The sequence below is a fragment of the Salvelinus alpinus genome, chromosome 2, assembly GCF_045679555.1.
Source record: "Salvelinus alpinus chromosome 2, SLU_Salpinus.1, whole genome shotgun sequence".
In the NCBI taxonomy this organism is placed as follows: Eukaryota; Metazoa; Chordata; class Actinopteri; order Salmoniformes; family Salmonidae; genus Salvelinus; species Salvelinus alpinus.
Genome location: NC_092087.1, coordinates 5768764 through 5791776, shown reverse-complemented (window position 1 = coordinate 5791776; position 23013 = coordinate 5768764). Strand labels below are relative to the sequence as shown.

Here is a 23013-nt window from a genome sequence, read left to right as displayed (position 1 = left end):
TCAAGTACCTATAGGTAGGAGATTGCATTGAGTCGCTGGTCGGATTGTGTGAAGAATGGAATCACTTTCTCCATGAAAGAATAGGGACAAACCCCCCTGTATGGGTAAAGAAGACAAAACACCTTAATCAAAAACCTATAATAATGATTATTGAATATTATGGTACTTCTGAATGTCAGCACATAGTGATGAAATGCTTTGTCCTCAAAGAAATACAAGTACTATAAGCAGTTTTCAGGGAATATAAAATTTTATTTCATGTTGATACATTCTTGGACAACACCACATAAAAGTTGCATGAGTGGTCAAACATATATATATATTTTTTTTTTTTATCTCCCACAACATTGGCACATAAGCAGCAAGGGCAACGTGAATATACTTAGTGCAAACAGTATAAAAACAGACTTGTTTTTTTATTTTTATTTTGTGTGTTTTGTTTTTAAATATATATTCATGTTATTTTTCCCCACAATTTTTCCATAGTTGCAGGGCATTAAGAAAAATCCAAGACGAAATTAAAGCCATATTCTACCTTCAGCGAGAAGATGTCAACCAACCAAAACAAAAAAAATGGATTATAATAATATGAATAATAATAGTAATCTTGTATGCCATTAAAAGCAAGGCTAGTGAATCACGTGTTGTGAAATCTCCATCTTTTTTATTTTTATATATATATATTTTTTTACTTAATCTTAACATCAAACATAGCAGGCATGCATCGACAATTTCTACACGGGGGACAGAAACCGTTTTAAAATCTGAAAACCACTGGAGTCATTCTAGTTTTTATATCAAGCTAATAAAGCCTTGACTGGACTGGGCGCTGGAGCTCTCTTTTAGTCACTTTAAAAACACAATTGATGGTCAATGAACTGTACCCGTTCAACATACTGAAAACACAGTCGATGGTCAATGAACTGTACCCGTTCAACATACTAAAAACACAGTCGATGGTCAATGAACTGTAACCCGATCAACATACTGAAAACACAGTCGATGGTCAATGAACTGTACCCGATCAACATACTGAAAACACAGTCGATGGTCAATGAACTGTACCTGTTCAACATACTGAAAACACAGTCGATGGTCAATGAACTGTACCCGATCAACATACTGAAAACACAGTCGATGGTCAATGAACTGTACCCGATCAACATACTGAAAACACAGTCGATGGTCAATGAACTGTACCCGATCAACATACTGAAAACACAGTCGATGGTCAATGAACTGTACCTGTTCAACATACTGAAAACACAGTCGATGGTCAATGAACTGTACCCGATCAACATACTGAAAACACAGTCGATGGTCAATGAACTGTACCCGATCAACATACTGAAAACACAGTCGATGGTCAATGAACTGTACCCGATCAACATACTGAAAACACAGTCGATGGTCAATGAACTGTACCTGTTCAACATACTGAAAACACAGTCGATGGTCAATGAACTGTACCCGATCAACATACTGAAAACACAGTCGATGGTCAATGAACTGTACCCGATCAACATACTGAAAACACAGTCGATGGTCAATGAACTGTACCTGTTCAACATACTGAAAACACAGTCGATGGTCAATGAACTGTACCCGATCAACATACTGAAAACACAGTCGATGGTCAATGAACTGTACCCGATCAACATACTGAAAACATGTCTGTAGAAAACTCCCCACACACATATATAAGGGAATGTAAAAATCAGATACCGTACGTTTTTCTTGTCGACCCACATACAGCCAAATGGAAAACGTGAAAAAGTACTTGACATCTCAGAGACAAGAATATGGCTTTAATTGAATGTGCATCCAAGCAGCAAAGAAGAAATACATTGAGATCTTTAAAAAATCTACAACAAATGTAACGGATAGGCCAATAGAACCACAAACTGTTTTCGACAGGAATTTTGGAAAACTTGCAATTTGGAAGGACATTAAAAGACAAGAAACAGCCCCATGGCAGGTACAGGCAGGTCAAGTAAAGGTGAGTCCTCCAGTACAGGTGAATCCTCCAGGACAGGTGAGTCCTCCAGGACAGGTGAGTCCTCCAGGACAGGTGGGTCCTCCAGGACAGGTAGTCCTCCTAGACAGGTGAGTCCTCCAGGACAGGTGTCTCCTCCAGGACAGGTGTGTCCTCCAGGACAGGTGAGTCCTCCAGGACAGGTGAGTCCTCCAGTACAGGTAGTCCTCCTAGACAGGTGAGTCCTCCAGGACAGGTGAGTCCTCCAGTACAGGTAGTCCTCCTAGACAGGTGAGTCCTCCAGGACAGGTGAGTCTTCCAGGACAGGTGAGTCCTCCAGGACAGGTAGTCCTCCTAGACAGGTGAGTCCTCCAGGACAGGTATTCCTCCTGGACAGGTGGGTCCTCCAGGACAGATGAGTCCTCCAGGACAGGTGAGTCCTCCAGGACAGGTTTGTACTCCAGGACAGGTGGTTCCTCCAGGACAGATGAGTCATCCAGGACAGATGAGTCCTCCAGTACAGGTGAGTCCTCCAGTACAGGTAGTCCTCCTGCTGCAGCCAGCGTACCTGTAGAGACACACCTCTAGGGAGTGGGGGGCCAGCTCTGAGGGATCTGCAGAGACCCACTCTAATCCTGAGGAGGAACACAGGTTTTTTGTCCAAACCAGTTCTCTGCTTCTTTTTTTTCCCTTTAAAATCATTTTACGAAACAAATAATTTTGTAAATAATTTTGCTCCCATCAGAAATGTCCGTCTTGATTTTCTTAAAATGTTTCTTAAAGCTTTCCCTCTTTTCCATTCCACCATGAATAAAACGTCACTTAGCCAGACAGAATCCTCTGGTTGAAAGGAAAGCTCTAGAACCCAGAACCTACCCATTGTCACTGTGTTGTTCTGGAGTTCCAGAGTTCCGGGGGGTTCCGCGGGTTCCGGGGTGTGAGTGGGCAGTAAAGCAGCATGGACATAAAAATAGTTTGGATTTCCTTTATGTTGCCAATGGGGCAGGAGAGGCAGGGAGACCAAGCATCTCCAACCAGCCTGCCCTTCTGTCTGATGACGGCTCTTAGATCACAATGTCATTGTAGCTCACATATTTCTTCTTTGCTGCCGGACCTGGAGAGGAGATAAGAAAAATATATTTTTCACATACAGTAGCTATACTGGTTCAGAGATGTTCTTATTTTTTCATAGCCTGGGGCTATATGTTTTATAGTATTGAGTAGGGGCTGTGTGTTTTATAGTATTGTGTAGGGGCTATGTGCTTTATACTATTGAGTAGGGGCTATGTGCTTTATACTATTGAGTAGGGGCTGTGTGTTTTATAGTATTGAGTAGGGGCTATGTGCTTTATACTATTGAGTAGGGGCTGTGTGTTTTATAGTATTGAGTAGGGGCTATGTGTTTTATACTATTGAGTAGGGGCTGTGTGTTTTATAGTATTGAGTATGGGCTGTGTGTTTTATAGTATTGAGTAGGGGCTATATGTTTTATAGTATTGTGTAGGGGCTATATGTTTTATAGTATTGTGTAGGGGCTATGTGTTTTATAGTGAGTAGGGGCTACGTGTTTTAGTTTTTAAGTAAAACACATAGTGTATTGTGTTGGCTAGGGATAAGGATGAGGGTAAGTTACACCATGTGTTTGTACAGGATACGTGCACAACAGTAGCAGGAAAGTGGTACATGCTGGAACAGCTATAACTGCAGGGACAACGCTAACAGAAGAATGGGGTAAACAACAAGTCAGGTTTCTAACAGCATCCTGTTTGACTCACTACCTAACAATTGGGGTGGAAGCGTAGCCTAGTGGTTAGAGCGTTGGACTAGTTACCAAAAGGTTGCAAGTTCAAATCCCTGAGCTGACAAGGTATAAAATCTGTCATTCTGCCCCTGAACAAAGCAGTTAACCCACTGTTACTAGGCCATCAGTGAAAATAATATTTTTTTTTATTAACTGACTTGCCTAGTTAAATACAATTTTAAAAATAGAGACTTCACAAAGGCATCACATCCCTTGTCTTATTCCACATTTTGTTGTGTTACATCCTGAATTTAAAATTGATTCAATAGATTTTTTGTTGTTGACCCAATACCCCCCAAAAATGTCAAAGTGAAATTATATTTTTTACAAATGTTTACAAATGAATTACAAAATGAAAAGTTGAAATGTCTTGAGTCATTAAGTATTTAACCCCTTTGTTATGTCGATGCCTAAATATGTTCTGGACTAAAAATGTGCTTAAGAAATCACATAATAATAATAATAATATAATAATAATAATAACTCACTGTGAGTGCAATAACAGTGGTAAACATAATTGAATCCCAGACATACAATTATCTGATGTTGAGCAGTGAACTTCAAACACATTTTTCGTTGCAAGGAGGTTTTCCAACGCCTTGCAACGAAAGACATGTATTGGTAGATGGGCTAAAACAACAAAAAAAAGCAGACATTTTATATCCCTTTGAGCATGATGATATTGATCACAATTTGGATGATGTATCAATACACCAAGTCACTACAAAGATACAGATGTCCTTAAAAAACTTAGTTACCGGAGAGGAAGGAAAGCGCTCATGGCTTTCACCATTAGGCCGCCAATGGTGACTTTAAAACAGTTACAGAGTTTAATGGCTGTGATAGGAGAAAACTGAGGATGAATCAACAACATTGTAGGTACTCCACAATACTAACCTAATATGACAGAATGAAAAGAAGGAAGCCTGTACAGAATACAAATACTACAAAACATGCATCCTGTTTGCAACTAAGGCACTAAAGTAAAACTGATTTTCTTTCGACAAAATAAATTCACTTGATATCCTGAATACAACGTGTTATGTTTGTGACAAATCCAACACAATAAGATCATTGAGTACCACTCTTCATACTGTATGTAAACCTCCGACTTCAACTGTATGTTCAAGCATGGTGGTGGCTGCATCATGTTATGGGTATGCTTGTCATTGCCAAGGCCTAGTGAGTTTTTTTAGGACTAAAATAAACGGAATAGATCTGAGCACAGGCAAAGACGACATTGAATGTTAATGAGTGGCCTCGTTATAGTTTTGACTTAAAATCAGCTTGAAAATCTATGGCAAGACTTGATCATAGCTAGACAGCCATTTCCAACAACCAACTTGCCGGGGCTTGAAGAATTTTTAAAATAATAATCAGCAAATATTGTACAATCCAGGTGAGCAAAGCTCTTAGAGACTTACCCAGAAAGACTCACAGCTGTAATCACTGCCAAAAGTGATTCTAACATGTTTTGACTCAGGAGGTGTATGAATACTTATGGAAGCTAGATCTTTCTGTATTTAAATATCAATAAATTTGCAACATTTTCTGAAAACATTTTTTCACTTTGTCATTGTGGGGTATTGCGTGTAGATAGATGAGAAAAAACAAGCTCATATGTCCCTCTTCTTCACCCTCTCCATCTTCTTCACCCTCTCTCCATCTCCTTCACCCTCTCTCCATCTTCTTCACCCTCTCTCCATCTCCTTCACCCTCTCTCCATCTCCTTCACCCTCTCTCCATCTCCTTCACCCTCTCTCCATCTCCTTCACCCTCTCTCCATCTCCTTCACCCTCTCTCCATCTTCTTCACCCTCTCTCCATCTCCTTCACCCTCTCTCCATCTCCTTCACCCTCTCTCCATCTCCTTCACCCTCTCTCCATCTTCTTCACCCTCTCTCCATCTCCTTCACCCTCTCTCCATCTCCTTCACCCTCTCTCCATCTCCTTCAACCTCTCTCCATCTCATTCACCCTCTCTCCACCTCCTTCACCCTCTCTCCATCTCCTTCACCCTCTCTCCATCTCCTTCACCCTCTCTCCATCTCCTTCACCCTCTCTCCTATCTCCTTCAACCTCTCTCCATCTCCTTCAACCTCTCTCCATCTCCTTCACCCTCTCTCCATCTCCTTCACCCTCTCTCCATCTCCTTCACCCTCTCTCCATCTTCTTCACCCTCTCTCCATCTCCTTCACCCTCTCTCCATCTCCTTCACCCTCTCTCCATCTCCTTCACCCTCTCTCCATCTCCTTCTCCATCTCCTTCACCCTAACTTTCACCATCTCCATCTCATTCACCCTCTCTCCATCTCCTTCACCCTCTCCCTATCCTTCAACCTCTCCCTGTCCTTCACCATCTCTCCATCTCCTTCACCCTCTCCCTATCCTTCAACCTCTCCCTGTCCTTCACCATCTCTCCATCTCCTTCACCCTTTCCATCTACTTCAACCTCTCTGTCTCCTTCACCATCTCTCCATCGCCTTCACCCTCTCCCTATCCTTCAACCTCTCCCTATCCTTCAACCTCTCCCCATCTCCTTCACCCTCTCCCTCTCTCCTTCACCCTTTCCGTCTCTCTGTCTCCTTCACCCTCTCCCTCTCTTTCACACTCTCCCTCTCTCCATCTCCTTCACCCACACCTTCACCCTCTCCCTCTCCTACACCCTCACCCTTTTCTTCACCCTCTCCCTCACCCTTTCCTTCACCCTCTCCCTCGCTCTCTCTCTTTCACCCTCTCCCTTTCTCCGTCTCCTTCACCCACACATTCACCCTCTCCCTCACCCTTTCCTTCACCCTCTCCCTCGCTCCCTCTCTTTCACCCTCTCCCTCTCTCGGTCTCCTTCTTCCTCTCCCCCTCTCTTTCACCCTCCCCATCCTCTATTGGTATGCATTAGCCCCCTCAAATGACAGATTGGGTTAACACAAAACAGTACAGAATCATCATGTGAGCGAGGTAAATTGACAGTATTATGCATATTATGGTCTGACGAAGTCCTTGCCATAATGATTTCTTCTTATTTTATAAGGATGCCAGTCAATGTATACCTATATTACACAGTCACTGTTACCGCGGCAATTATCATGCTAAACGTGTTGATGCATAATGCTGCCTTTTATTCACACAAAAACTATTTTTCAGCATTGGAGGTTCACATATGACTGATAGCAGAATATTGGCTTAAGTAACAGAACAGCATTAGATTTTTCATAAATTCTTAAACAAATAAAATAGTATATATATATATATATATATATTTTTTTTTGAAATACAATAAGCAGTTTGCTGTTCTAAGTAGCCGGATAAGCTCATAGGTGCTTGAGGCAGCTTGATGTACAAGTACAGGACTCTAGTCTATCTCCTGTATCTGTAGTGTGAGACAGGACGCTAGTCTATCTTCTGTATCTGTAGTGTGAGACAGGAAGCTAGTATATCTCCTGTATCTGTAGTGTGAGACAGGAAGCTAGTATATCTCCTGTATCTGTAGTGTGAGACAGGAAGCTAGTCTATCTCCTGTATCTATAGTGTGAGACAGGAAGCTAGTCTATCTCCTGTATCTGTAGTGTGAGACAGGAAGCTAGTCTATCTCCTGTATCTGTAGTGTGAGACAGGAAGCTAGTCTATCTCCTGTATCTGTAGTGTGAGACAGGAAGCTAGTCTATCTCCTGTATCTGTAGTGTGAGACAGGAAGCTAGTCTATCTCCTGTATCTGTAGTGTGAGACAGGAAGCTAGTATATCTCCTGTATCTGTAGTGTGAGACAGGAAGCTAGTCTATCTCCTGTATCTGTAGTGTGAGACAGGAAGCTAGTATATCTCCTGTATCTGTAGTGTGAGACAGGAAGCTAGTATATCTCCTGTATCTGTAGTGTGAGACAGGAAGCTAGTCTATCTCATGTATCTGTAGTGTGAGACAGGAAGCTAGTATATCTCCTGTATCTGTAGTGTGAGACAGGAAGCTAGTATATCTCCTGTATCTGTAGTGTGAGACAGGAAGCTAGTCTATCTCCTGTATCTGTAGTGTGAGACAGGAAGCTAGTATATCTCCTGTATCTGTAGTGTGAGACAGGAAGCTAGTATATCTCCTGTATCTGTAGTGTGAGACAGGAAGCTAGTATATCTCCTGTATCTGTAGTGTGAGACAGGAAGCTAGTCTATCTCCTGTATCTGTAGTGTGAGACAGGAAGCTAGTATATCTCCTGTATCTGTAGTGTGAGACAGGAAGCTAGTATATCTCCTGTATCTGTAGTGTGAGACAGGAAGCTAGTCTATCTCCTGTATCTGTAGTGTGAGACAGGAAGCTAGTCTATCTCCTGTATCTGTAGTGTGAGACAGGACGCTAGTCTATCACCTGTTTCTGTAGTGTGAGACAGGAAGCTAGTCTATCACCTGTTTCTGTAGTGTGAGGCAGCTTGATGTACAAGTACAGGACAGGACACTAGTCTATCTCTTGTTTCTAGGGCGAGGCAGCTTTATGTACAAGTACACCCCCTGGACAGGACACTAGTCTATCTTCTTTTTCTGTAGTGTGAAGCAGCTTGTCCCCCCCCCCCCCCCCCTCCCCATTGGACAGGACACTAGTCTACTGCAGAGCCATTCCCCCAAATCTATCTCTTTAATGCTGAGTGCCAAGCAGAGACGCATCGGGCCCCATTCTTAAAGTCTTTGGAATGACTCGGCCGGGGATCACACTTACAACCTTCCAATCTCAACGAATTGAGTTGCATGAGCTTGTTTTAATTCATTCTTAAATCAAATGCTATATGTTATTTTTAAAGAAAGTCAATGAGCTGTTAAGTTAGTACAACAAAAAATATCAATACCCCACAATTACTCCATAAATTGCTATTATTAATTTATCTGGATTAGTATAGGTATCATGCCATTCATTTCAGGTTCCAGGGTACCCTTTGCACGTATAACTTCCCAAAGCCTCATATCATTCACACAGTTAGAGAGGAGCCAAGGCAAAGACAGAGAGACAGAGAAAGAGAGAGTTGGAAAGAATGTGTGAGAGAGAGATAGAGCTGCAGAGGGATGGAAAGAGTATGTGAGAGAGAGTATGGAGAGAGAGAGAGAGAGAGAGAGAGAGAGAGAGAGAGAGAGAGAGAGAGAGAGAGAGAGAGAGAGAGAGAGAGAGAGAGAGAGCTGCAGAGGGATACCCAGAACCAGATGGTGCTCTATGGGGACACATGAACAGAGGACGAGGCAGGAGAGACGGCAGACTGGATTCTCTAGCATGAACAGGGAATAGTGTCTGTTTCCCAAATGGCACTCTATGACCTATATAATGCACTACTTTAGACCAGGCTAGTGCACTCTATGACCTATATAGTGCACGACTTTAGACCAGGCTAGTGCACTCTATGACCTATATAGTGCACTACTTTAGACCAGGCTAGTGCACCCTATTCCCTATATAGTGCACGACTTTCGACCGGTTTTACTTTAGTGCCTTATTGCAGACAGGATGCGTGTTTTGTAATATTTTTTTATTCTGTACAGGCTTCCTTCTTTTCACTCTGTCATTTAGGTTAGTATTGTGGAGTAACTACAATGTTGTTGATCCATCCTCAGTGTTCTCCTATCACAGCCATTAAACCAGGGACTTTTTATCCCTCGACCCCCCTTTTTAATTTCTGAAAATTCTTGCCACCCCAACCATGTGAAAATAATGATGTAATTAACAGCCAATGGCATTCAATAGAAGAAAAAAAAAATTCTAACAGTATTTCTGATTGTCTTCTCAACTCACCATCACACACTTTTAATGGGGGGCTATGACAGTCAATTGCAATTTAGTCTGACCTAATGTCTCTTATCTCACCACCGCTAATGAGATGGGTGCGCTTGATGCATGTCGCTTCGGAGCATCTCAAAGTCAGCGGGGCGTGGTCGACAGTGTGTACCTCATCTCTCCTGTCACATCCAACCTGGATGGATATTTGGTTTTAATAATGCAGACAAGAGCACTGAATCCAGCTTCACACAGATATGAGCTGGCAAACGTGAGTTTTATGGTAATTTCAAGAAAAACTGGGCACTCCAAAAAAATATGAAGTCAAATCATGACGTCGGTGATCTTCAGGTCGGAAAGTCAGAGCGCTAGAAAGAGGCCAGAGTTCCTGAGTTGGAATTCCCGAGTTGGATGACCATGAAAAAAATTAAAAATCCCAGTCAGAGTTAGTTTCTTTCCCAGGTCCCGGTTGTCTTCAATGCACTGAAGTCGGAAGTCAGAGATTTCCGAGTTCCCAGTTCCGAGTTCCCAGTTCCCGAGTTCCCAGTTGTTTTAAGGAAGACGGCAGTGTGTTCCCTTTGAGTCAGGAACTAAAACTCCTCCGTAGTGACCCGTGAATGTGTTGTCTGGAGCATTCGGTCACGACAGCTCGATCAGCTGTTTGATTTTCACTAACCGGTATGTCAACTGAGCCAGGATCACAGTCAAACGGATTGGGAAGTAGGTCCCAAGGTATCTCTTCCAAGTGTTGGAGGTGAGCAGTCGTCCACTCTTGTGGGACACTTACTGATGCTGTTTTCTGTTATTTTATTTTCATTACAAAGAAAGTCAAACCAAGTCTGTTTCTTTTACATCCATTGTCAAGGACAACAGTTCCTTTCGCAATGCGAAAAATCTTTCCAATAATCCCCCTTTCGATAACCACCAAGCCTTGGTGATCCCATTACTCCACGTAGTTTTGAGAACAGGCGTGTACGCAGTGGGATGTGGTTTGATGTAGTTTACAATCAAAGTTACCTGCTGCAGTATATCTCAAGAGTTCTGTGCTCAGCTCTTTTGCCCGCCAGTTGCTCTCGGTGTATCATACATCATGTCAGTGGCAGACACATTCATAACTAGAGTGTAAGAGGTCTGCCCTCCGCCCCAACATAGATGAACCCCCACCTGTTTCAAAAGCCTACCATTCGATCCCTTATGGAATCTGTTTTTTTGTCAATATAGTCACTCAGCACACTGAACATTCCTTATGCTGCTTCATGCTCGGGGAATCGTGAGCCAGAAACTATATGTCCACGTGACTAGTATCCTCCGACATGTAGCGAACATAAGTCAATACATGGGCATCTCAGCCCTCACAGCTAACGCCCGTTCGGATAGCATAAGATGGGAAGTTTTTGAGTCATTCAGTAAGTTTCCTCTTGATTGCTCAGCAATACCATACATCCTTAATTCGAACAGTGTTACTGTATATGACAAAGTTCTTTCTGTGAGATTCTGTGCCTCTGCCTCCCAAACGCATTGTTTCCGGCTGATAATATCAAAGTTTCTGCAATACTGTGTGGTTTCATAGCGTAACCATTCACCAGGGACAAGTGGGGCCTTTTCCCTCTGATCAGAGGGTGTTCTCGGGTTAAATTATATACTTTATACTTTACTTTTTAATAATTGTCATTTAGATTTTCAAGGTTAACCACATTACAAAGATTTTTATGACACACATTTTTCAGGATTTAGGAAATTCTCACGTGACCCAATTTTCACATCAGGCAAACCCACATGGGGTCGCGACCACTAGCTTGGGAACTGCCGCATTAAACTCTGTAATTGTTTTAAAGTCACCTTTGGGCTCATGGTGAAATCCCTGAGTTAAGAAGGACGCCTTTGTCTTTTGTAGTGACTGGGTGTATTGACACAGCATCCAAAGTGGAATTAATAACTTCCTCATGCTCAAAGAGATATTCATTTTTTTTCTCTCCACCCATCTACCAATAGGTGTCCTTCTTTGCGAGGTCATTGGAAAACCTACCTGGTCTTTGTGGTTGAATTTGTGTTTATAAATTCACTGTACAACTCAGGGACCTTACAGATACTTTGATGTGTGGGGTAGAGAATGTAGGAAGTCATTCAAAAATCACGTTACACACTATTATTGCACACGGAGTGAGTCCATGCAACTTATTATGTGACTTGTTAAGCACATTTTTACTCCTGAACCTATTTAGGCTTGCCATGACAAAGGGATTAAATAGTTATATTTTTTTACTAATTTGTAAAAATTCAGAGAAACATTATTCCACTTTTACATTACGGGGTATTGTGTGTAGGCCAGCGACCCAAAACATCTACACGTAATCACTTTTAAATTCAGGCTGTAACACAACAAAATGTGGGAAAAACTCAAGGGGTGTGAAAACTTTCTGAAGGCACTGCAGGTGGAATAAAAGTTAAGTAATCAGCATAGTGATTAAAAGGTGGCTTCCCACTGAACAGGAGAAGTATTGTCTTGGGCATCCCATAAACATGGTTACCAGGGTGATGGGTGAGGGCCCTGAAGCTATGTGTACAACATGCTTGGTTTGAATATATTACTTAATGTGCTCTCTATGGGTAAAAATACCTTACCTTTTCTGTCATTATCATCAATGTTCTAATATGTAAATCTATGTCATCAATGCTCTAATCTGTAAACCTATGCCTAAATCCACAGTACCATATGTTAAACACTAAGACCCTTTTTAAGTAAATGTGACACATTAAAGATCTGTAGGATATTGTGCTGATTTACTGATGGTGTCAGAGTGGCAGTGATTGAGGTGTGTTTACTTGGTGTTAGGTTCCTTGGGTGCAAAACAACAGGAGTGGTAGGCTAGCCTACATGCTAGCACGTTCCAAATACAATGGGTAGGGTGTTCAGGCAGTATGCTCCATAGCAGGGCTCTCTAACCATGTTCCTGGAGAGATACACTTGTGTAGGTTTACACTCTAACCCTGTTCCTGGAGAGATACCTTCCTGTAGGTTTACACTCTAACCCTGTTCCTGGAGAGATACCTTCCTGTAGGTTTACACTCTAACCCTGTTCCTGGAGAGATACCCTCCTGTAGGTTTACACTCTAACCCTGTTCCTGGAGAGATACCCTCCTGTAGGTTTACTCTCTAACCCTGTTCCTGGAGAGATACCCTCCTGTAGGTTTACACTCTAACCCTGTTCCTGGAGAGATACCCTCCTGTAGGTTTACACTCTAACCCTGTTCCTGGAGAGATACCTTCCTGTAGGTTTACACTCTAACCCTGTTCCTGGAGAGATACCTTCCTGTAGGTTTACACTCTAACCCTGTTCCTGGAGAGATACCTTCCTGTAGGTTTACACCCTAACCCTGTTCCTGGAGAGATACCCTCCTGTAGGTTTACACTCTAACTCTGTTCCTGCAGAGATACCCTCCTGTAGGTTTACACTCTAACCCTGTTCCTGGAGAGATACCTTCCTGTAGATTTTCCTCTCCAACCCCAGTTGTAACTAACCTGGCTCAGTTTATCAACCAGGTAATTATTAGAATCGTGTGCGCTAGATCAGGGTTGGAGTGAAAACCTGCAGGAACAGGGCTGGGGAGTCCTGTTCAATAGTGAGGCAGCCCAAGGACTGAGTTTGGGAAACTATATTTCTGCCGCTCAATTGCACTGAAATATTCTGCTTCTTTTATCTACATTTACATTTTACATTTTAGTCATTTAGCAGACGCTCTTATCCAGAGCGACTTACAGTAGAGTGCATACATTTTATTACATTTTTTTTTTTTTTTTTAACTTTTTTTTTTTTAACATACTGAGACAAGGATATCCCTACCGGCCAAACCCTCCCTACCGGCCAAACCCTCCCTAACCCGGACGACGCTATGCCAATTGTGCGTCGCCCCACGGATCTCCCGGTTGCGGCCGGCTGCGACAGAGCCTGGGCGCGAACCCAGCCCAGCCTGGGCGCGAACCCAGAGACTCTGGTGGCGCAGCTAGCACTGCGATGCAGTGCCCTAGACCACTGCGCCACCCGGGAGATCGGGTTATCTCTCCCATGTGAAAGTTATGAGTGAATTTCGAAAGGTCATGATACGTAGCTAGCTGGGGGAAACCCCATTGGCTTTTGGCTTTCTCCTCTCCTCTCCTCTCCTCTCCTCTCCTCTCCTCTCCTCTCCTCTCCTCTCCTCTCCTCCTCACCCCTTCCCTCTCCTCTCCTTCCCTCTCCTTTCCTTTCCTTTCCTCTCCTCTCCTCACCCCTTCCCTCTCCTCACCCCTTCCCTCTCCTCTCCTCTCGTCTCCTCCCATTTTTTCTCCTCTTCCAGACTTCAAAGAACGAGAACAAGGTCATAGCAAAAAGTTAAAGATGAATTTGATCTTACCTGAGAATTAGCCTGTTGGGAGAAAACATGATTTAAATGGTAGTGAATAGAAGAACACAGATCCCCATCAGCTTTGTGTTATAGTGTTTACAGCTGTGTGTGTGTGTGTGTGTGTGTGTGTGTGTGTGTGTGTGTGTGTGTGTGTGTGTGTGTGTGTGTGTGTGTGTGTGTGTGTGTGTGTGTGTGTGTGTGTGTGTGTGTGTGTGTGTGTGTTTGCATGGGTACAGCGTTACTCTGTGCTCAGAACACCCTGGAACAGCCTGAGGTTCTGAAGTTAAATCCAAGTCATAAATTCAAATTGGGGTTATTTTTTTTCTCCAGTCAGTCCATGACACTATACTGGAGAGGCTTTGATAATCAACAGTTTTCATTAGATTGTGAAGGTCGATGCTTTTCAGTTTTTGTCATGCCAGTAGCCATGCACAGTGGGAAGATAGATGGCACATGAATAACAGGAGCCATGGTTACACCTTGTATTAACATGCGGTTGTCGTTATCCAATCAACTGTGTCTCTTATCTGCCCACTGTGTCTGTATTGTGATCAGATTCCCTGATTCCTTCCTGTATGCAAATTCATTCAATCTGCCTTGGACCGTTCGTATGACACAAGCTGTATGAAATCAACAGAAAACAGCACACTTTAATTGTCAATAGTTTTACACTCATCATTACTGCCTGTATTTGATATCCAGCTGTTAACGACTGGGTATAATAGGCTACTGTCCCCGATATCCACCACCTGTCCACAGCTGTACAAATACATTGTATTTCATATATCCTCCTGTTTTAAAAACGGTAAAACAGCTTTTGTAGGCCTAAGAGCATTGGTTGTGTTTAGGCACGTCGAATTAGAAAACCAAAAGTTTGTATTTTGAAGGACCTTTATTAATATGATATCCTTATAGCAAGACACTTGGTCAAATTATGAAAATAGTAAATAGCTAGTTTGGACATATTTTGCACTGTATTGCTAGAAATTTGTCTGGAAAATGCTCAAAGATTCACAGGATATAATACATTATACAACAGGTGGTTTGGATTTCCCATTGTTAGAGCCTATTCTGCACATGATATAACGACCCGATAGAGGGCCAGTCAGCCCTTTTACCTGTGACTGTATTCAAGATACAGCAGTGCATCTTGTGTCTAATTGCTTTAATATAACTTTTAGCGACATTTTTAAATATTGTAATGAAACAGCAGGGAGCAGGTCTCGAACCTTCTAGCCCGAGGTCCGGCGCGCTATCGACTGTGCCGCAAAAGCATGCTGGTGCGGCAGAGTCGATTTCCGCGCTTATAAACCCAGGGTTGATACAATATCAATGAATTACATATTTTAATTAAAAACATTTTTTTTTAATGAATCAATTCATACAATATCAATCTTCCACCAGAAGAGATAGTGCAGACAGAAATATGGCTGTCAGTTCTATTGGTCATGTGGATACAGACGCGAGCCAGTCGTTAATTATTTTTGCATAGTTGCTATGCGAAAGGACAGGTCGTCCGTTCAAAACAAAATGGTTGCTTTGCAGGCTGGTCACTTGCTAGCTAGCTAGCCAACTTTAGCTAACTCAGTCAGGTCGCCTATTGAACCTGGAATGACAATACACAAGCTGCATATTCCTGTGTCACAGCATTATTTATCTTGGCATATACTTGGATATGTACACTACTGTTCAAAAGTTTGGGGTCCTTGTTTTGAAAGAAAAACACATTTTTGTCCCGCTTTTCAAAACTACACGCCATGCTTATATTAACCCCCTGTACCTAACTAAATGCTAGGTTTATATTAACCCCCCTGTACCTGTAACGGCTGTCGTCTTCCTCCTCCTCGGACGAGGAGAGGAGAGAAGGATCGGTGGACCAATACGCAGCGAGGTATGTTGACATAATGAATTTATTAAAGAAAACGAACACTGACACGAACTACATTTACATTACATTTAAGTCATTTAGCAGACGCTCTTATCCAGAGCGACTTACAAATTGGTGCATTCACCTTATGATATCCAGTGGAACAACCACTTTACAATAGTGCATCTAACTCTTTTAAGGGGGGGGGGGTTAGAAGGATTACTTTATCCTATCCTAGGTATTCCTTAAAGAGGTGGGGTTTCAGGTGTCTCCGGAAGGTGGTGATTGACTCCGCTGACCTGGCGTCGTGAGGGAGTTTGTTCCACCATTGGGGTGCCAGAGCAGCGAACAGTTTTGACTGGGCTGAGCGGGAACTGTACTTCCTCAGAGGTAGGGAGGCGAGCAGGCCAGAGGTGGATGAACGCAGTGCCCTTGTTTGGGTGTAGGGCCTGATCAGAGCCTGAAGGTACGGAGGTGCCGTTCCCCTCACAGCTCCGTAGGCAAGCACCATGGTCTTGTAGCGGATGCGAGCTTCAACTGGAAGCCAGTGGAGAGAGCGGAGGAGCGGGGTGACGTGAGAGAACTTGGGAAAGTTGAACACCAGACGGGCTGCGGCGTTCTGGATGAGTTGTAGGGGTTTAATGGCACAGGCAGGGAGCCCAGCCAACAGCGAGTTGCAGTAATCCAGACGGGAGATGACAAGTGCCTGGATTAGGACCTGCGCCGCTTCCTGCGTGAGGCAGGGTCGTACTCTGCGAATGTTGTAGAGCATGAACCTACAGGAACGGGTCACCGCCTTGATGTTAGTTGAGAACGACAGGGTGTTGTCCAGGATCACGCCAAGGTTCTTAGCACTCTGGGAGGAGGACACAATGGAGTTGTCAACCATGATGGCGAGATCATGGAACGGGCAGTCCTTCCCCGGGAGGAAGAGCAGCTCCGTCTTGCCGAGGTTCAGCTTGAGGTGGTGATCCGTCATCCACACTGATATGTCTGCCAGACATGCAGAGATGCGATTCACCACCTGGTTATCAGAGGGGGGAAAGGAGAAGATTAATTGTGTGTCGTCTGCATAGCAATGATAGGAGAGACCATGTGAGGATATGACAGAGCCAAGTGACTTGGTGTATAGCGAGAATAGGAGAGGGCCTAGAACAGAGCCCTGGGGGACACCAGTGGTGAGAGCACGTGGTGCGGAGACAGATTCTCGCCACGCCACCTGGTAGGAGCGACCTGTCAGGTAGGACGCAATCCAAGCGTGGGCCGCGCCGGAGATGCCCAGCTCGGAGAGGGTGGAGAGGAGGATCTGATGGTTCACAGTATCAAAGGCAGCCGATAGGTCTAGAAGGATGAAAGCAGAGGAGAGAGAGTTAGCTTTAGCAGTGCGGAGCGCCTCCGTGACACAGAGAAGAGCAGTCTCAGTTGAATGACTAGTCTTGAAACCTGACTGATTTGGATCAAGAAGGTCATTCTGAGAGAGATAGCAGGAGAGCTGGCCAAGGACGGCACGTTCAAGAGTTTTGGAGAGAAAAGAAAGAAGGGATACTGGTCTGTAGTTGTTGACATCGGAGGGATCGAGTGTAGGTTTTTTCAGAAGGGGTGCAACTCTCGCTCTCTTGAAGACGGAAGGGACGTAGCCAGCGGTCAAGGATGAGTTGATGAGCGAGGTGAGGTAAGGGAGAAGGTCTCCGGAAATGGTCTGGAGAAGAGAGGAGGGGATAGGGTCAAGCGGGCAGGTTGTTGGGCGGCCGGCCGTCACAAGACGCGAGATTTCATCTGGAGAGAGAGGGGAGAAAGAGGTCAAAGCACAGGGTAGGGCAGTGTGAGCAGAACCAGCTGTGTCGTTTGACTTAGCAAACGAGGATCGGATGTCGTCGACCTTCTTTTCAAAATGGTTGACGAAGTCATCAGCAGAGAGGGAGGAGGGGGGAGGAGGGGGAGGAGGATTCAGGAGGGAGGAGAAGGTGGCAAAGAGCTTCCTAGGGTTAGAGGCAGATGCTTGGAATTTAGAGTGGTAGAAATTGGCTTTAGCAGCAGAGACAGAAGAGGAGAATGTAGAGAGGAGGGAGTGAAAGGATGCCAGGTCCGCAGGGAGGCGAGTTTTCCTCCATTTCCGCTCGGCTGCCCGGAGCCCTGTTCTGTGAGCTCGCAATGAGTCGTCGAGCCACGGAGCAGGAGGGGAGGACCGAGCCGGCCTGGAGGATAGGGGACATAGAGAGTCAAAGGATGCAGAAAGGGAGGAGAGGAGGGTTGAGGAGGCAGAATCAGGAGATAGGTTGGAGAAGGTTTGAGCAGAGGGAAGAGATGATAGGATGGAAGAGGAGAGAGTAGCGGGGGAGAGAGAGCGAAGGTTGGGACGGCGCGATACCATCCGAGTAGGGGCAGTGTGGGAAGTGTTGGATGAGAGCGAGAGGGAAAAGGATACAAGGTAGTGGTCGGAGACTTGGAGGGGAGTTGCAATGAGATTAGTGGAAGAACAGCATCTAGTAAAGATGAGGTCAAGCGTATTGCCTGCCTTGTGAGTAGGGGGGGAAGGTGAGAGGGTGAGGTCAAAAGAGGAGAGGAGTGGAAAGAAGGAGGCAGAGAGGAATGAGTCAAAGGTAGACGTGGGGAGGTTAAAGTCACCCAGAACTGTGAGAGGTGAGCCATCCTCAGGAAAGGAACTTATCAGGGCGTCAAGCTCATTGATGAACTCTCCAAGGGAACCTGGAGGGCGATAAATGATAAGGATGTTAAGCTTGAAAGGGCTGGTAACTGTGACAGCATGGAATTCAAAGGAGGCGATAGACAGATGGGTCAGGGGAGAAAGAGAGAATGTCCACTTGGGAGAGATGAGGATCCCAGTGCCACCACCCCGCTGACCAGAAGCTCTCGGGGTGTGCGAGAACACGTGGGCAGACGAGGAGAGAGCAGTAGGAGTAGCAGTGTTATCAGTGGTAATCCATGTTTCCGTCAGTGCCAAGAAGTCGAGGGACTGGAGGGAAGCATAGGCTGAGATGAACTCTGCCTTGTTGGCCGCAGATCGGCAGTTCCAGAGGCTGCCTGAGACCTGGAACTCCACGTGGGTCGTGCGCGCTGGGACCACCAGGTTAGAGTAGCAGCGGCCACGCGGTGTGAAGCGTTTGTATGGTCTGTGCAGAGAGGAGAGAACAGGGATAGACAGACACATAGTTGACAGGCTACAGAAGAGGCTACGCTAATGCAAAGGAGATTGGAATGACAAGTGGACTACACGTCTCGAATGTTCAGAAAGTTAAGCTTACGTTGCAAAAAATCTTATTGACTAAAATGATATAGTACTGCTGGCTGGTGAAATAGGCTAGCTAGCAATGGCTGCGTTGTTGACTTTGTTTGAAAGTGTAGCTGGCTAGGTAACCTCTAACTGGCTAGGTAACCTCGACAATTACTCTAGACTACACAATTATCTTGGATACAAAGACGGCTATGTAGCCAGCTAAGATCAAACAAATCAAACTGTTGTACTGTAATGAAATGAAATGTAATACTACCTGTGGAGCAAAGCGGAATGCAACTACTCGCTCCAACCCGGAAGTGCGTATCGTAGAGGGAGAGGCAATAGAAGTGTTGTTTCTTGTATTATTGTCTTTTGTGTCTTTAGAGGACTGCTTCACCTTAATGTCCCCTTTCCCTTTTCTTCTGTCCTTATTTTGTCCCACTTTGTCCCTTCTTTGTGTTTGCACACACTGCAGCAGGGATTTTGGCCCACTCCTCCATACAGACCTTCTCCAGATCCTTCAGATTTCGGGGCTGTCGCTGGGCAATACGGACTTTCAGCTCCCCCCAAAGATTTTCTATTGGGTTCAGGTCTGGAGACTGGCTACGCCACTCCAGGACCTTGAGATGCTTCTTACGGAGCCACTCCTTAGTTGCCCTGGCTGTGTGTTTCGGGTCGTTGTCATGCTGGAAGACCCAGCCACGACCCATCTTCAATGCTCTTACTGAGGGAAGGAGGTTGTTGGCCAAGATCTCGCGATACATGGTCCCATTAATCCTCCCCTCAATATGGTGCAGTCGTCCTGTCCCCTTTGCAGAAAAGCATCCCCAAAGAATGATGTTTCCACCTCCATGCTTCACGGTTGGGATGGTGTTCTTGGGGTTGTACTCATCCTTCTACTTCCTCCAAACACAGCGAGTGGAGTTTAGACCAAAAAGCTATATTTTTGTCTCATCAGACCACATGACATTCTCCCATTCCTCCTCTGGATCATACAGATGGTCATTGGCAAACTTCACACGGGCCTGGACATGCGCTGGCTTGAGCAGGGGGACCTTGCGTGCGCTGCAGGATTTTAATCCATGACGGCGTAGTGTGTTACTAATGGTTTTCTTTGAGACTGTGGTCCCAGCTCTCTTCAGGTCATTGACCAGGTCCTGCCGTGTAGTTCTGGGCTGATCGCTCACCTTCCTCATGATCATTGATGCCCCACGAGGTGAGATCTTGCATGGAGCCCCAGACCGAGGGTGATTGACCGTCATCTTGAACTTCTTCCATTTTCTAATAATTGCGCCAACAGTTGTTGCCTTCTCACCAAGCTGCTTGCCTATTGTCCTGTAGCCCATCCCAGCCTTGTGCAGTTCTACAATTTTATCCCTGATGTCCTTACACAGCTCTCTGGTCTTGGCCATTGTGGAGAGGTTGGAGTCTGTTTGATTGAGTGTGTGGACAGGTGTCTTTTATACAGGTAACGAGTTCAAACAGGTGCAGTTAATACAGGTAATGAGTGGAGAACAGGAGGGCTTCTTAAAGAAAAACTAACAGGTCTGTGAGAGCCGGAATTCTTACTGGTTGGTAGGTGATCAAATACTTATGTCATGCAATAAAATGCAAATTAATTACTTAAAAATCATACAATGTGATTTTCTGGATTTTTGTTTTAGATTCCGTCTCTCACAGTTGAAGTGTACCTATGATAAACATTACAGACCTCTACATGCTTTGTAAGTAGGAAAACCTGCAAAATCAGCAGTGTATCAAATACTTGTTCTCCCCACTGTAACTACACGCAGAACTCACGAACAGGAACAGACTACATAAATGAACGAACAACCAAAACAGTCCCGTGTGGTGCGCAGACACAGACACGGAAGACAACCACCCACAACGAACACTGTGAAACAACCTACCTAAATATGACTCTCAATTAGAGGAACGCCAAACACCTGCCTCTAATTGAGAGCCATACCAGGCAACCCTTAAACCAACATAGAAACAGACAACATAGAATGCCCACCCAAACTCACGTCCTGACCAACTAACACATACAACAAACTAACAGAAATAGGTCAGGAACGTGACATAACCCCCCCCTTAAGGTGCGAACTCCGGGCGCACCAGCAGAAAGTCTAGGGGAGGGTCCGGGTGGGCATCTGACCACGGTGGTGGCTCAGGCTCTGGACGAGGTCCCCACCCCACCATAGTCAATCCCAGCTTACGTTTACCCCTTATCATGACCACCCTCTTATTTCCCCCACCTAATTTAAGGGGCAACACCAAGATAAAGGACAGCTCCGGGACAAGGTAGCTCAGGACAGAGAAATAGCTCAGGACAGAGGGATAGCTCAGGATAGAGAGGTAGCTCAGGATAAAGAGGTAGCTTAGGATAGAGGGGCAACTCCGGACTGAAGGGCAGCTCCGGACAGAGAGACAGCTCTGGACTGAGGGGCAGTTCTGGATTACTAGCCGCTTCTGGCTGAGGGGCAGCTCATGGCTGACTGACGGCTCTGGACGCTCATGGCAGGCTGACGGCTCTGGACGCTCATGGCAGGCTGACGGTTCTGGACGCTCATGGCTCGCTGACGGCTCTGGACGGTCATGGCTCGCTGACGGCTCTGGCAGATCCTGTCTGGCTGGCGGCTCTGGCAGATCCTGTCTGGTTGACGGCTCTGGCAGATCCTGTCTGGTTGGCGGCTCTGGCAGATCCTGTCTGGTTGGCGGCTCTGGCAGATCCTGTCTGGTTGGCGGCTCTGGCAGATCCTGTCTGGTTGGCGGCTCTGGCAGATCCTGTCTGGTTGGCGGCTCTGGCGGATCCTGACTGACGAATGGCTCTAGCGGCTCCTGACTGACTAACGGCTCTGACGGCTCGGGACAGACGGGCGGCTCTAATGGCTCGGGACAGACGGATGGCTCAGACGGCGCTGGGGAGACGGATGGCTCAGACGGCGCTGGGGAGACGGATGGCTCAGACGGCGCTGGGGAGACGGATGGCTCAGACGGCGCTGAGGAGACGGATGGCTCAGATGGCGCTGAGGAGACGGATGGCTCAGATGGCGCTGCGGAGACGGATGGCTCAGACTGATCCTGTCTAGCGGAAGGCTCTAGCGGCTCCTGTCTGGCGGAAGGCTCTAGCGGCTCCAGTCTGGCGGAAGGCTCTGTAGGCTCATGGCAGACGGGCGGCTTTGAAGGCTCAATCCAGACGGGCAGTTCATGCGGCGCTTGGCAGACGGACAGTTCAGGCGCCGTTGGGCAGACGGCAGACTCTGGCCGGCTGAGACGCACTGTAGGCCTGGTACGTGGTGCCGGAACTGGAGGCACCGGACTGGAGACACGCACTTCAAGCCTAGTGCGGGGAGCAGGGACAGGGCACACTGGACTCTCAAAACGTACTATATGCCTGGTGCGTGGTACCGGCACTGGTGGCACCGGGCTGAGTGCACGCACCTCAGGACGAGTACGGGGAGAAGGAACAGTGTGTACAGGGCTCTGGAGACGCAGAGGTGGCTTAGTGCGTGGTGCCGGAACTGGAGGCACCGAACTGGATACACGCACCATAGGAAGAGTGCGTGGAGGAGGAACAGGGCTCTGGAAACGCACTGGAAGCCTGGTGCGTGGTGTAGGCACTGGTGGTACTGGGCTGGGGCGGGGAGGTAGCGCCGGAAATACCGGACCGTGCAGGCGTACTGGCTCTCTTGAGCATTGAGCCTGCCCAACCTTACCTGGTTGAATGCTCCCGGTCGCCCGACCAGTGCGGGGAGGTGGAATAACCCGCACCGGGCTATGTAGGCGAACCGGGGAAACCATGCGTAAGGCAGGTGCCATGTATGCCGGCCCGAGTAGACGCACTGGAGACCAGACGCGTTGAGCCGGCCTCATGACACCTGGCTCAATGCCCAATCTAGCCCTACCAGTGCAGGGAGGTGGAATAACCCGCACCGGGCTATGCACACGTACAGGAGACACCCTGCGCTCTACTGCGTAACACGGTGTCTGCCCGTACTCCCGCTCTCCACGGTTAGCCTG

At 45.9% G+C, this 23013-nt stretch overlaps 1 protein-coding gene across 1 annotated transcript in view; it reads right to left on the bottom strand.

The window, feature by feature from the left end:
• Nucleotides 1-231: 231 nt before the first annotated feature.
• LOC139553201 (metabotropic glutamate receptor 7-like) overlaps nt 232-23013 on the bottom strand; it is a 420178-nt gene continuing 397396 nt past the window's right edge. Inside the window, exon 11 of the mRNA XM_071365256.1 lies at nt 232-3089. Coding sequence (XP_071221357.1) covers nt 3040-3089 — 50 coding nt within the window. The 3' untranslated portion in view covers nt 232-3039. The remainder of the gene's footprint in view (nt 3090-23013) is intronic.